Below are 15,000 nucleotides of genomic sequence, written 5' to 3' on the forward strand. Positions count from 1 at the left end.
CGAGTTTGTAGGCTAATTATCGAATATACGATTCTTTCTCTTTCTGGACGAACTCTTTTGGAAAGGAGAGAGACAGACAGATGGAGAAGGAGAGATGAAGAGAGAGAGAGAGAGAGAGAGAGAGAGAGAGAGAGAGAGAATGAAAAATCACATTCATAAGTTCTGCTTCTTATGTGGATAAAAAATTGATCATTTTTAAAAATGTTCAGTTTCGAAGATAGAAAGAGATAGAGGGATGAGGAAAGACAGAGTGGTTTTTGGATAAATTTTTTGGAGAAGAGAGAGAGAGAGAGAGAGAGAGAGAGAGATAGGGGGTGAAGGGAAAATCAGATTCACACGTTTTATTTTTCACGTAGTAAAAAATTGACCATTTCAAGAACGACAAGTTCGAAAATAGAAGGAAAAAGATAGATAGATAGACAGACTGATAGATAAATAGATAGGAGAATGTTAGAAAGATGATTAGGATCCGGGAGAAAGTATTGTCAAGTAATTAGATAGGATAAATCTCTTGGTGCGTGATCATTTGTTAAAGAATTTTATTCGAGGTGAAACTTTTCGATCGTTATTATTATTTCCCTCGATCGATTAGCCAAGAATAAGAGATATAATCTCGAAAAATATTGCGACAGGTAGATAGACACCGAAAACGTCTTAGTAAAGAAGAAATATATGAGAAAATAAAGATGGATAGATAAATATGTACATATATACGTGTAAATACGTACATATCTATATATACATGTATATACCAATTTATTAAAAAATTCGATACTTTCGAATTTCTAAGCAAACTTTCTTTGTATATCTATGTATAGACAAGTACCTTCTGTCGATCGATCGATCGATCGATCGATCGATCGCTCGGATCGGATCGGATCGAATCGATGGATCGATCGAAAATTGAGAACGTAGGAATAACTTGTGTGTGCTCTTTCATCGACTCGAGTTTCTTCTCTTTGACGAACGGCCAACGAGGTAAGGAACGTGCCCCGTCGAACGTTGACGCCGAATGATCTCGCGCTGACCGGTTTTTTTTACGACGACGGCGTGTGTAATTCATAAATTAGGATCGACCGAACGAATATATACATACATATACATACATATACATACATATATATATAATATATATATATATAATATATATATACTTATTATATATATTTCTACTTACATGGAGATGATTTTCGTGAACGAAGAAAGTAAATTTATTATTATCAATTCTAATGGAGCATATATATATATATATATGTAAAATTTAATATAAATATACATATATATATGTATATATATATATAGATAGATAGATAGATAGATAGATAGATAGATAGATAGATAGCAGATAGATAGATAGAGAATAATTCTTGTGAACGAAAGATGGTTTCGATGATCGCGAATTGCTATTATCGGCTCTAACGGAGCAACCATCCATGTGTACCAACATGGCGGTCAGGCGTTCCTTCGTCGAACGCATCCCATCGGCCGCCATGTCGAATTCCATAAAGTTAAGCACGTCTGAACGTTGCCAACACATATTCACTGTACATACATACATACATATATACATACATACATACATACATACATACATACATACATACATACATACATATATACATACATACATACATACATACATACATACATACATACATACATACATATAATATAATATAACATATACTTGTGCATTCATATACGATTAATAAAATAGAAACGTTAAATAATAACATATCGAATAATTCCGATAAAACATTTGAACTATTTAAATTCGTTCGAAATAAATCATCAGATTTCGTAATAACAAAGAAAAAAGAGGAACGAAAGATTTTCTAGGTTTTATTCGGAAATTTCGATACGAACGAGAGAAGCTGTTGGCTGCCGTTGGTGCTTCTGCCGTTGCTGCTGCACTCGTTTACAACAATGGTGCCGGCTAGCGGACGCTAAATCGATCGGTCCGGAATACCATAACGAGGCTTTCTTCGCCGTGTCGGGCCGGATCCCAAAAGAAGAAGCTCGGATGAAATAGCAGGAGCTAAGAAAGAGAAAAAGAGAGAAAGAGAGAGAGAGAGAGAGAAAAAAAAGAGTAAGACTGAGAGAGAGAGAGAGAGAGAGAGAGAGAGAGAGAGAGAGAGAGAGGAATGGTCCCGAAGGAAGCACGAAGGTGTACTCCTCTCTTCTCTTTTCTTCTCTTTTCTTCTCTTCTCTTCTCTCGGCAGGGGCGAAACCGGCCAAGGTAATCGGAGAGCCGAAGAGAGATAAAGATGAAAGGGAGAGAATGAGATAGAGAAGAGACATAAGGGGGATGAGTGAACGAGCAAGGGAGAAAAAGAGAAAAAGATATAAAGAGAGAAAGAAAAACAGAGAGAGAGAGAGAGAGAGAGAAAGAGAGAGTCTTGTTTGCTGTACGTGCGTGTATCAGCGTGTATGCACGTTAGAGAAGGATCGAATACGAAGAAGTGCACATGTAAACTTTCTTTCTGTATTGGTTACGTCTGTGTAAGAAGAGAGTATAGAACGAAGATGAGAGAGAGAGAGAGAGAGAGAGAGAGAGAGAGAGAGACAGACAGACAAAGAGAGAAAGAGACTAAGGTCTTTGGGCGAGAGAAAGAGAGGAGAAGGAGTGTAAAACGAAGGGCGAAAGAGAAAGAGAGATACAGAGATAGAGAGACAGAGAGAGTAAGAGAAAGAGAGAGAGTAAGAGAAAGAGAGAAAGAAAGAGAGAGAGAGAGAGAGAGAGAGAGAAAGGGGGAGTAAAGGAATGCATGGGAACGAGGCGTAAGCTGGCCGACCGCGATTTGCCTGTCCCGCATTCCACCAACGCCGAGCCGAGGCTCTCTCGGTTCTTCTCGGCTTCGAGAGCGTAGGCCACCTACGTAAAACAGTGAGATCGTAAGATCAACCCTAACTCGAAGATATGTTTGTGTGTATGCATGTGTATCTGTGTGTATGCATTTACGTATGCATTTTCTCTCTCTCTCTCTCTCTCTCTCTCTCTCTCTCTCTCTCTCTCTCTTTCTCTCTCTTTGATTTCCGAACGAACGAAATTTCTCTTTTCTTTTTTTTTTCCTTTTTTTATTTCTCTTCCTTCCTTCCTTCCTTCCTTTCTTTCTTTCTTTCTTTCTTTCTTCCTTTCTTTCTTTCTTTCTTTCTTTCTTTCTTTCTTTTTTGTTTTTTTTTTTTTTGGTTTTGTTTGACCAATGGAAAAGTAAAAAATGATAAGGAAGAGAGAGAACGTTGCACTTGGATTTTCTTTCATTTTCTTTCTTTTTTTTTTTCTTTCATTTTCATTCATGTTCTTTCCCTACGATCTTCTTCGTTGATTCGTCTCGTTTCGTAAAGAGAAAGAAAGAAGGAAGGAAGAGAAGAAACAGGGATTAAATAAACTATGCGTTCCGTTTCGTTTCCTTCTTCTCTTTCAGTTTTAAGTTTTTGTGTGTTGTTATTGTTATAATTTCTTTTTTTTTTTGTAATTATTTCATTAATCATCTTTCTTCCTACGTACGCGTAAGGACATAAGTAAAGTCGATCAGGTTGAAAGATACGTGTGTTGTTATCAAAGAGGAACGAGTAAGTGGGTGGATGGGTGGTTAGGAAGGAGGGTGGGTAAGAGGTGGGAGAATTAGAAGGGTGAATAGTGTGCGATAAAGGAATATTGTAATGTTTCTTAGAATAGATCGTGTCACTGTAAATGCCAGGGCGTTATATATCGATTAGAAAGTTAAAACATTCGTAATGTTGATGGTGTTGGTGTTGGTGTTGATGTTGGTGTTAGTGATGGTGGTGGTAACATCCTGTGCGGTGATCGAAAGAGAGAAACAGGTAAGGCGGAATATTCATGATTTCCGCAGAAACTCTAGCGTAGCGTACAAATATAAGGATAGACCATTTAAACAGAAGGTAGATAGATCTCTTTTCTCTTTTCTCTTTTCTCTTTTCTCTTTTCTATTTTCTCTTTCTCTTTCTCTTCTCTTCTCGTCTGGTCTGGTCTGGTCTGGTCTGGTCTGGTCTCGTCTCGTCTCGTTCCGTTCCGTCTCGTCTCGTCTAATCGTGGTTAGTATATAGTATTAGGTATGTAAGTACATATGTATATATATATATATATATATATATATATATATATATATGTACTATATGCATGAGCTAAAACGAATTCGCTGTTAACCATGGAACTTTTAAACATCGAGACTTTTCTTATGTTATATACTTAGGTACATAGATAACGTGCATCGTATGTATGCATTTAAGTGTTACCAGTGCATAAGATATATGTGTGTGTGTGTGTGTGTGAGTGTAGAGGAATATGTGTAATTTCCATGCTTTTCGACGAGACTCGTTTAAATAGACGTAGGAGGATGAAATGTGGGCATAGAAAAAGAGAAAAAAAAATAAAGAAAAAGAAGTACAAAAAAAAAAAAAAGAGAGAAAGAAAGAAACTTGTCAAGAAACCGTCGAACGCATAGAAATCTCGAAGAGATCTTTCGAAATGGATATCGAGGATACATCCTGGTAATATTGAAGTACAGGTGTAGCAGTAAACGTGATTAGAAATTCTTTTAAATTCCTCTCTCTCTCTCTCTCTCTCTCTCTAAACTCTACAAAAACGATAAGGACATACGAAACAAACCAGAGCAAAAAACGAGCGACAGAAACGAAAATAAAAAAAAAAATAAATAAATAAATAAATAAATAAATAAATAAATAAATAAATAAATTTCATCGTACGAATGCTATAGATCCCTTTATCGATACTTATTAAAATTCACGAAGAAAGAGAAAAAAAAAAAAAAGAGAGATAGATTTCGTTAAAAACTATTTATTGTAGGAGAATTTTGGAAATGATAAGAAATGATAGTAAGAGATGATAAAAATAATGGCGATGATATGTGTTAGTGTGAATAATCGGTTGATCCTCGTAGGAGGCTTCCGTCGAGGATCGGTCCCCGCAGACGATCGTGAGGTCGCCGTCGAGGGACATAACGGATCTGGCTGTTCGTCTGTTCCGAGTAAGGTACGCGGCGCGCATGCGTAATGCCGCCGCATTCCAGACATTGCAAAGTCGCTGCACCGTGTGCGCCAGTGCATCCTCGTTGCTGCGCCGGTGCATCGGCCGCGGTGAACGTGGTAAGTGGAGTGGGAGAAAGAGAGATAGGGATAGATAGAGAGAGAAAGAGAGAGAAAGAGAGAAAGAGAGAGAGAGAGAGAGAGAGAGAGAGAGAGAGAGAGAGAGAGAGAGAGAGAGAGAGAGATGGTTATACGTGCGTACCGGCTCGTTGATCGGACCTCTTTGATCGTCGGCCGAATATCGGAGGTGGACCAATTTGCCGGCTCCTTCATCCTTCGACTTCATCGATGCCTTGAAAAGGTGCGAAGGAATTTGTCGCAGTTTTGGATTCTTCCACGCCTTTCCTTCGAAATCTCTTTCTCTATCTCTGTCTCTTTTTCTGTTTCTTTTTTCTTCATTTGTTTCTTTCTTTCTCTCAGTTCGTTCGTACGTACGTACGTACGTACGTACGTACGTTCGAATCGTTCGTTCGTTCGTTCGTTCGTTCGTTCGTTCGTTCGTTCGTTCGTTCGTTCGTTCGTTCGTCCGTTCGTTCGTTCGGTGGGTCGGTTACTCTTTCTCTTTTTTCTTCTTGTTTTTTTTTTTTCTTCTTCTTCTTTTTCTTCTTTGGTATCTTCGTAATAAAGTCTCTTTTTTGAGACGTAATTATATTGCATTCCTTTTTGTTTCTTTTCTTTTGTTTTTGATATCGAGGATCCTGATTGCGTTTAATAATAAATATTTTATCTTTCGCTCTCTTTCTTTCTTTTTCTTTTCTTGTTTTTTTTTTCTTTTTTTTTTTTTCTACGATTTGGAAAGAATTTCGCGTCGATACTTTTTTTTCGAGTTTGATCGTCTCATTAGTTCATTCTGTTTAATAATAAGTATAACGTTTTTGTAATGATGTCAGGTGTTTTTCATGAACTGATCACATTTCTATTCGATAAATTATTTTTCGTATATGAAGATATCGATAGTGTTTGATCTTGATAATTCGATACGTTTTTAATATGTATAATAATCTCTTTCGATCAAATTCATTCTATTTCTTTTAATTTCAATTATTTCAGATGAAAGAATTTAACACGTATGATTAATAATAAATAAATATATGTATATATATATATATATATATATATATATATATATTAAACATTATCTCATGTAAAAATACATGCGATAAATTATTTTTTCCATAAAAGATTCTAATTCTATACAAAAAGATAAATAAATAAATAAATAAATAAATAAAGAATAAAAAATATCTATGATATCTTGATATCATATTTCTTAATAATCAGTAAATTATCATTTCACCAAAAAATCTAACTGTTGATAATAAATATTTTCTCTCTCTTTCTCTCTTTTTGATCGAATTATAATAGTCTCTTCTTTGGAATATCATCGATGGAGTCGCTCGACCGGTAGGATAAGAAGAGAGTATGTTTTAGCGATAAGAAGGAATCAGATCTCGTTGTCGAAACGCATTCACGCATAGGATACAAGTTGCTAAGAAGAGTATAGGTTTAATATGGTTCACGAACGAATCGGAACGCCGACGAGCTTCCTCCCGAACACACATGTGTAGGTATGTGCGTATAATTGTGTATGTGTGTGTACGTGTATATAGATGTGGGAGGAAGAAAATAAAAAGAGAAAGAAACAAATGAGAAGAAAAATAAGAGGAAGACTAAATAGACCGATATAATAAAAGAAAGAAAAAAGAAAGAGACAAGAAATTAACGAAGGAGAGGAATGACAAAAATTAATAAATTAAGATAAGAACAAGAAGAAGCAGAAAGTAAAAAAAAAAAAAAAAAAGAAAAGAAAAAATTAAGAAAGAAGAGGAATTAAAAAATAAAGCGGTCAAAGAAGAAGAAGAAGAAGAAGAAGAAGAAGAAGAAGAATGAAAGGAATAAATAAGTCGATTAAAGGGGAAGAAAGAGATGGAGGATAAAAAAATTAATAAATTAAGAAAAAAGAAGAAGAAGAAGAAAGATAAGGAATAATCGAAGGAGAAGAAAAATTAAAAAAAAAAAAAAGAAGAAAGGAGAGAAAAAATTAATTAAAAAAAAAAAAAACAAACAAACAAACAAACAAAACACAAGAACAGGAAGAAGAAGAAAGATAGGGACATATTGGAGAAGAAAAATAAAGAGAAAAAAAAATCCAGAAGAAAAGAAATAAATTAATTGAAAAAGAGAAGACTAGAAGAAGACTATTTAATTACTATTTCATAACTTAATTAAAAAAGAAGACTAAAAGAAAGACTAGAAAAACAAGAACGAGAACGAGAAGAAGAAGAAGAAGAGAAGAAAGATAAGAAAAAATTGAGGGAGAAGAAAAATTAAAAAAAAAAAAAAAAAAAAAAAAAGATGAATTAATTAACAAAAAAAAAAAAAAAAGAGTAACTAGAAGAAGAAAAAGAAGAAGAAGAAGAAGAAGAGCACGAATGAAGAAGGCCGCGCGAACGCGAAATACGAGACGAGAAAAGTATCGGTGTGGAATGTCACTAGCTTAAAGAGAGAAAGAAAGAGAAAGAGAGAGAGATAGAGAGAGATAGAGAGAGATAGAGAGAGAGAGGGAGAGAAAGAGGGAGAGAGAGAGAGAGAACGTCTCGCGGGTCCAGTTCCGAGAACTCTTAGGGCCCCCACGAGAACACGGCCGTGCCTGAATGATTATAAAGCGCAGCGGCAAACGCGGGAGAGGATGTTTATCCTGGCGATCACGCTTCGCGGAATAACGAGGCGATCGGAAGGATCCGTGAAAGGCGTCACTAAAACGTTCCTGACCGTGTGTACGTGTGTGTGTGTGTGTGTGTGTGTGTGTGTGTGTGTGTGTGTGTGTGTGTGTGTGTACATATCTGTGTCTATATATGTGTGTGTTAACTTTTAAATCCATTTAAATGTAATTTAAATTCTACATACATATATATATATATATATATATATGTATATATGTATATGTACATGTATATTTAGTAATATTAATTGTATATACATACACACACACAGACACACATACACACACACACACACACAAGTAATAGTAATTGTAATATTAATAATTGTAGGAACATAAAAAAATGTTCACATACATATATGCATATAATATATGCATATTTAATCCTATAGTTTTGTACAGTTAAGGAAATAAAAAAAAAATAAAAAAAATAAAAAAAATAAAAATAAAAGAAATAGAATAAGAAAGGGAAATAAAATCTTTTTCTTCCTTTTTCTCTTCGCTATCTTATCTTTTGTTTGTGCGATAGAATTATTATATTCTTAAGTGAAATATACGTAGGTATATATAAATCGAACGATTCGCGTGAGATCGAAAAGATATAAATAATAAATAATAATATATTGTTGTTAGAGTCATTTCCAGTTGAAAATCCTACAGAAGATTAACATATCGTAACGAAAGAAGGGAAGCTCGTTTTTGATGGTTCGAGAGAGAGAGAGAGAGAGAGAGAGAGAGAGAGAGAGAGAGAGAGAGAGAGAGAGAGAGAGAGAGAGAGAGAGAGAGAGAGAGAGAGAGAGAGGACACGCACGTGCATTTGCCGATGCTTAACAGGAAGTGCTATATATCGTGCTACCGACTTCCGTCGCTATTAGCACACGTCAGAATTGGCTTTCCGCGTACGATAAGCACCGCGTACAAAGTGCAACGATTAAGGGTATGCGTAGAGGGAATATAACGATCGTTACATTACTCTTGCAAATTATCAACTGATAAGAACGTCTGTATATATGTACACGTATATATATATATATATATATATATATATATATATATATATGAAGGAGTTATAATATTTATATTATTTTTAATACGAATACTACAATATATTGTATTATTCTTACTTAAAAACACTGACGTTGTTTATGTATAAAAGAAAAAAAAAAAAAAGAGGATCTGATTTTTAATTAAAAGGAAAAGAATGATAGAAAAATAATTCTCAAATACACTCGCAAATTGTCAACTGATAAAAAGAGACAGAGAGACAGAGAGACAGAGAGAGAGAGAGAGAGAGAGATTATATTAATTTTTCTCGATACGAATACTATTCTATTATTTCTACTTTGTTTCCTATTAAAGAAAAAAAGAGAAGAAAAGAAAAAAAGAAAGAAGAGAAGAAAAGAAGAGAAGAAGAGCGAGAAAGAAGAGCAATCGTTAGCTTTCAAAAAAATATGTATATATATATATTTTTTTTTTTATCTTTACCCGACGAGAAAGCAAAAAACGAGGAGGAAAAAAGCAAAAACAAAAAGGCAAAACCAAAGAAAAAAAAAAAAAAAAAAAAAAAGACTAAGTTCAGAATCGTTCTGAACATATAAAAATAATTTCGTATCGAGGAGTTCGAAACGATGGAGAGGAGTGTCCTGTGACGCTTGCTCGAAGAAGAGAGACAAAGAAAGGAAATATACATATATATATATATATACGGAGATGAAGAGATTGAAAGAAGTAGGAAAAAGAAAGAGAAAGAGAACAAGAAGGATAACGATAAAGAGAAAGAGAAAGAAAAAAAGAGAACAAGGATAAGGATAAGGATAAAGAGAAAGAGAAAGAGAAAAAAAAGAGTGCTGGAGTGAAGAGGTAAAATGGATGAGGTGAGAGTTGGAAGACGTGGACGAAAAAAAAGAGAGAGAGAGAGAGAGAGAGAGAGAGAAAGAGAGATGAAAAGAAAGATAGAAAATGAGAAAGACAGAGAGTCGACTAAATAGAAAAAAAGAAGAGAGGAACGAAAAGAAAGATAGAAAATGAGAAAGACGAAGAGAGAGAGAGAGAAAGAGAGAGAGAGAGAGAGACAACTAAATAGAAAGAAAGAAAGAGAAAGAGAGAGAAAGAGAAAGAGAGAGAGAGAGAGAGAGAGAACGTCAGCGATGCGGTGAGTACCGGTCGGTCAGTATATAATAAGGTAGACAGGAGGGTAGCTCTGAAATGAGATGGTTTCGTCGGCAGCTTTGTCCGGCGCCATGTTTAACATAGCACCACCTCATCTACGCGCCACACCGAACCGGTACCCCGTAGTTCCTCTGTTTTTACAGGGGCTCTCGACTCCTCTTGCATTCTCTTCTCCTCATCCTCTTCATCTTCTTCCTTCTCCTCCTCTTTCTTCTTCTTCTTCTTCTTCTTCTTCTTCTTCTTCTTCTTCTCTACACCTTCTTCCTACTTTTTCAGAAAGAAAGAGAGAGAGAGAGAGAGAGAGAGAGAGAAAGAGGAAATAAAACAGGAAAGAAAGAAAGAAATAAAAAAATCAACGAACGTCAGGAAGAACTCCTCCTCCTCCTCCTCCTCCTCCTCCTCCTCCTCCTCCTCTTCCTTTTCGTTTTTTTTTCTTTTCCTTTATCTTTTTCTTCTTCTTCTTCTTTACACCTTCTTCCTACTTCTTCAGAAAGAGAGAGAAAGAGAGAGAGAGAGAGAGAAGAAAAAAGGAAAGAAAGAAATAATAAGAAAAAAAAAAAAATTAAGGAATGTCAGGAAGAAATGATAGGAAGAAGGAAGAAGTATAATAGAATGAGAGGAAACGAGAGTCCTGTATGTTACTTTACATACTAATCGTATCCTTCTATTATCTCGTTCTATACTTTCTCCGTCTATCTATCTATCTATCTATCTATCAATCTATCTATCTCTGTTTATCTAATTATCTATCTATCTATCTATATATATATATATATCACCTTTCTTTCTTTCTTTCTTTCTTTTTTTTTCTTTTCTTCTCTTTTCTTTTCTCTGGTTTCATACTTTTCGATAGTTCCTCGCGAACGAACAAACGAATCTCTCGATATCGAGGAAATAGATTTAAGTTAATTTACAGAGGTGAAGAAAACTTTAACGAGACATTATCGTCATTTATTAACAAAACTATGTAACGAAAATAATATTGCGTGAACAAAGATAAAACTCGTTGTAATTCGATACCTACCACGAATAAGATAAAATGTAACGAGCAAACCAATCAATGATTTTCTCTGATAATTTATACACACCTACACATACACACACGCGCGCGCGTTCCGTTTTAATTTGCATTTAGTTAGAACAAATCGATACGATCGGATATTTTAAAACGACCGAGCGAATTTTAATCGACCGAGAGGGTGCAGGATGATCTCTTTTTATTTTTTGTTTTTTCCTCTTTGTTTCTTTTATTTCTCTTACTTGTTTTTTTCTCTTGTTCCACGTTCGCGCTAAAGTTTTGTAAATTTAAACGCTACGGGAGGATGGCTGCACATGGCAGCGCCAATCGTGGCGTGTAACGCCAAAGGTGCCGACATTCCCAGATTACCGACTTGGAGAACAGGGAGAACGAACAGCGAGCCTCTTTAATTATAATATTAATTGCTTGCTTTCTCATTCTTTCGGTCGCGACGTGAACGCCCTTGGCGTGAATACCTTCGACGATATATATATATATATATATATATATATATATATATATTATACTTACGTATCACCGATATCTAAAACCGTACGAACCATCGAACGAAATAGCGATGGAATATCAACGATGATAAAAAAAGATAGAGAAAGGAAAACTAAATGAAATGGACAGTGTAAAGAAGAAATTCTTAGACGAACAATGTCGTATCGATATTATCGAGAAAAAAGAAGAAGCTTGGACGCAATTTGTTTTCGCAATTTGTTTCCCTCCCAAACGTTTATGTTTTTACGAACTAAGTTAGAAATTAAGGAATTAATAATTAATTTTTTCGAATGATATCTTTCGATTAACGAAGTTGAGTAGTGAGAGAATGGTTCGAATGATCGATGATCAAAGGATCGTGTAGTTTAGATTACTTCAGACGATCGTACGTCGTATAAAATTGTAGTCGAATATTATAAAGTTTTCAGCGAATAAAATGACTAACAAATGTCGATCCTATCGATTACACTGAGGAAGTGTACGATTAATCTTCAAAGAATAGTTTTTTTTTTTTTTTTTTTTTTTTTTTTTTCGAAGTAACAAAACTCGTGTAAATCGAGTGACTTCGATCAGTCCTTTTCGTAGGATAAGAAGATATATACGATCATGATTGGTGATAGCAGTAGACCGAGTCTATTGGAGGAGGAAGTTAGAAAGGAAAGTTGAAAGATAAGCTGCGTGAAAAAAGAAGAGAAAGGAGAAGACTGGAATGGTATGCGCGGCGCCTAGAACTTCTTGGATTCCAGGGCCACGCGTGCCCTTCCGACCCTTCCTTTTACCACTGGTCGACTGTACGAGTCCGATCCGGCGGCAATAAACTCTGCTTGCCGCTCTACCATTCTCGGCCACCATGGAATTCATTCATGGGGACCTCCTACCACGATAACTTTAGACGTCATACTCTCTCGAGTCGATTTATAGTGTCGCCGTCTAACGTTTGAACGAGGAACTACGACGAGAGAATATACTCTAAGAATTAAACCGTTCGAAGGTAAAGAAGATTTCTATGCTACATCTCGGATGTATAAATAGTATATACCGATCGAAATCAATCGGTATATTACCGACAGCGAATTTACTAACGGAATTTGTATATGTTTAATATATTATTCATATTATAGATCAGGTGGAGGCGTATAAGGTGAGTCGCAGGTGCGATATATATATATATATATATATATATATATATACAAATATTGATAGAAGTTCTATTCTGTGTTGGTAATTTTTTTTCCAAAAAACTATCACCATTTTGTCCATGTTGTTTTGATTAATTTCGATTTATTTCGATAAACAATTAAATCGATCAGCATCGTAACTAACGTCAAAATTTTTAACTCTACCTTCTTAACCTATATAATCGTTCTTAAGTTATATACTCACTTTTAATTTAGTTATCAATAAATTTTTAGAAATTTCAAATCGTACAGATAATAGAAAGCGATGCATCGTATAATACGATAAAACGTATTATCTCAGCTTTATTCCAATTAACATTTTATCCGTTTCGTGCTACTCAATAAAAAAAAAAAAAAAAAGAATTTAAGTGATCGTCGATACTACGAAAATTTTGATTAGAACGATATATAGTTAAAACTGTTAAGTCATAAACTATAGATATATAAGATATATTTGTAACACTAAAGTATCGTATCGCAATCGTTTGATTTTTGATACACGTAGCGCCATCTGAGTAACCTAACCTTCTTAATTACGCTATAATCGATTCGTAACACGTATAGCTTTTCTTCAATGCTACACGTTTCAATAGTCACGACAGTTGACAGAGAACATAGTCAGAATTAGTGACGTTAAGGAGACGTCAATAGACGAAGAAAATAATTGATCACGTTCGACAAGGTAAAGAAAATACTTAAGTGTTCGTACTTTTGACTGTAAAATATGTCGAAGGATATTGCGAAATGTACAACACCCGTTATATACATTCAACAAGATATAAAATTCGAAAATGTAGTGACAAGTAATGTGTGTAAAGTAGGTCCATTAAAAGCTTTGCTTTCTCAATTTCGATTCAGAACGCCAATATTTTATTTGAACAACAGCGTACGATCGTGTCAAATATGTATGAGATGGGAAAGAGGACCAATAGCACGATTTCGTATAATATGTGAATTGGAAGACAATATCGAACCAGTATTTCAAAAAATAATAATTAAAACTAATTCGTTTGTGGTATGCGATAGTTTCATAATAAAAACAGAAAGACCGGAATATTTCGAATGGGCTACTTGTACCCTACCCACAGATATCAAGGATTCCGATAGCTTCGAAATTCATTTTACCATCGAACATAATATTCCTATAATCAAAAGGAATACGATGCATAGTTCCGTCAAGATTACTCCTAGAAAATTCGAGCTTTACGAACGTTTGAAAACGATGTACTACGACAAGCCATGTACCGATGTTAAAATAAATGTCGGCGATAAAGAGTTCTTAGCACATAAGTCGATACTCTCTAGGAGTCCTGTATTCGCAGCTATGTTCTCTCACGAAATGTTAGAAAACAAAACGAACATTGTCGAAATTAAGGAAGTGGATCCTAATGTCTTTGAAATTTTATTGAAATTTCTTTACCTGGGAGAAGTCGACGAAATCAAGATTACAGAATCTACGAACGACTTTCTTTTAGAAATAATGAAAGTGGCAGATATTTATCAGATGGAAGATTTAAAAACTAAACTGGCCGACATAGCAACGGCAACTATAAACATTTCCAATGTTATAAATTATCTCATTCTAGCCGACAAATATAATATATCGGATTTGAAGAAGTCAACTATGTTATATATACAAAAGAATCATACGAAAGTTAAAGATACCAAGTCGTTTGAAAATATGATACAAAGGTATCCAGTATTAATGGCAGAAGTGCTTTGTTATCTTTCAAAAGAATAATCCGATACATTCATGTATAGTCTTAATACGTTTCTGTTATTTATTTCTTTAAACTTTAATTTATTGCTTTTATATTCGATAATTTAAATGAGACGATATACTAAAAACTTATACGATGACTTATAAGATCGTATTTGAACGGGAAGCGATCTATGAGAAAACAAATCTTTTTATAGCAGCCAATCATCGTAAAGGCTGTTACCAACGTAAAAGTTCAAATACATACATCACTTCCTATCTATGAACAAAAGATAATTTAAAAAAAAAAAAAAAAGAAAGAAAGAAAGAAAGAAAGAAAGAAAGAAAACAAAAAGAAAGAAAGAAAGAAAGAAAACAAAAAGAATGAAATTTCGCAATTGTGTGGAATATTTTTCAATCGTTCACAATCAGAAAGTTGTTATCACAAAAGAGAGTATTTGTAGAGATTGCTGACTTTATGCATAAACACACACACATATATATACATATATATATATATGACTTGCATATAAAAGTTTGAACAGAATATTTTCTGATACATATAAATATATTGTGAATTTCTTTTGAATATTTATCATTATACGAAATGGTTTTTTTTTTTTTTCTTTTTTCTTTTTAT

General features: G+C 34.4%; 3 protein-coding genes across 8 annotated transcripts in view; 2 read left to right on the forward strand and 1 right to left on the reverse strand.

Moving 5' to 3' along the window:
- LOC122632998 (zinc transporter ZIP11) overlaps positions 1 to 15,000 on the reverse strand; it is a 92,811-nt gene that overhangs the window by 68,662 nt on the left and 9,149 nt on the right. For 4 of the 6 annotated variants that reach the window (XM_043820388.1, XM_043820393.1, XM_043820387.1 and 1 more), the window contains exon 5: positions 1,867 to 2,038. The exons of the other annotated variants lie outside the window; for them this stretch is intronic. In XM_043820388.1, coding sequence (XP_043676323.1) covers positions 1,867 to 2,038 — 172 coding nt within the window. The remainder of the gene's footprint in view (positions 1 to 1,866; positions 2,039 to 15,000) is intronic. 6 annotated transcript variants of the gene reach the window in all.
- LOC122633004 (uncharacterized Golgi apparatus membrane protein-like protein CG5021) overlaps positions 1 to 15,000 on the forward strand; it is a 50,774-nt gene that overhangs the window by 24,600 nt on the left and 11,174 nt on the right. The gene's annotated exons all lie outside the window — the stretch shown is intronic.
- Positions 13,371 to 15,000, forward strand: part of LOC122633001 (speckle-type POZ protein B-like) — a 2,091-nt gene continuing 461 nt past the window's right edge. The window contains exon 1 of the mRNA XM_043820398.1: positions 13,371 to 15,000. This exon is cut by the window's right edge and continues 461 nt beyond it. Within this exon, the coding sequence (XP_043676333.1) occupies positions 13,386 to 14,402 (1,017 nt within the window). The 5' untranslated portion in view covers positions 13,371 to 13,385 and the 3' untranslated portion in view covers positions 14,403 to 15,000.

Source organism: Vespula pensylvanica, chromosome 11, assembly GCF_014466175.1.
Source record: "Vespula pensylvanica isolate Volc-1 chromosome 11, ASM1446617v1, whole genome shotgun sequence".
NCBI lineage: Eukaryota > Metazoa > Arthropoda > Insecta > Hymenoptera > Vespidae > Vespula > Vespula pensylvanica.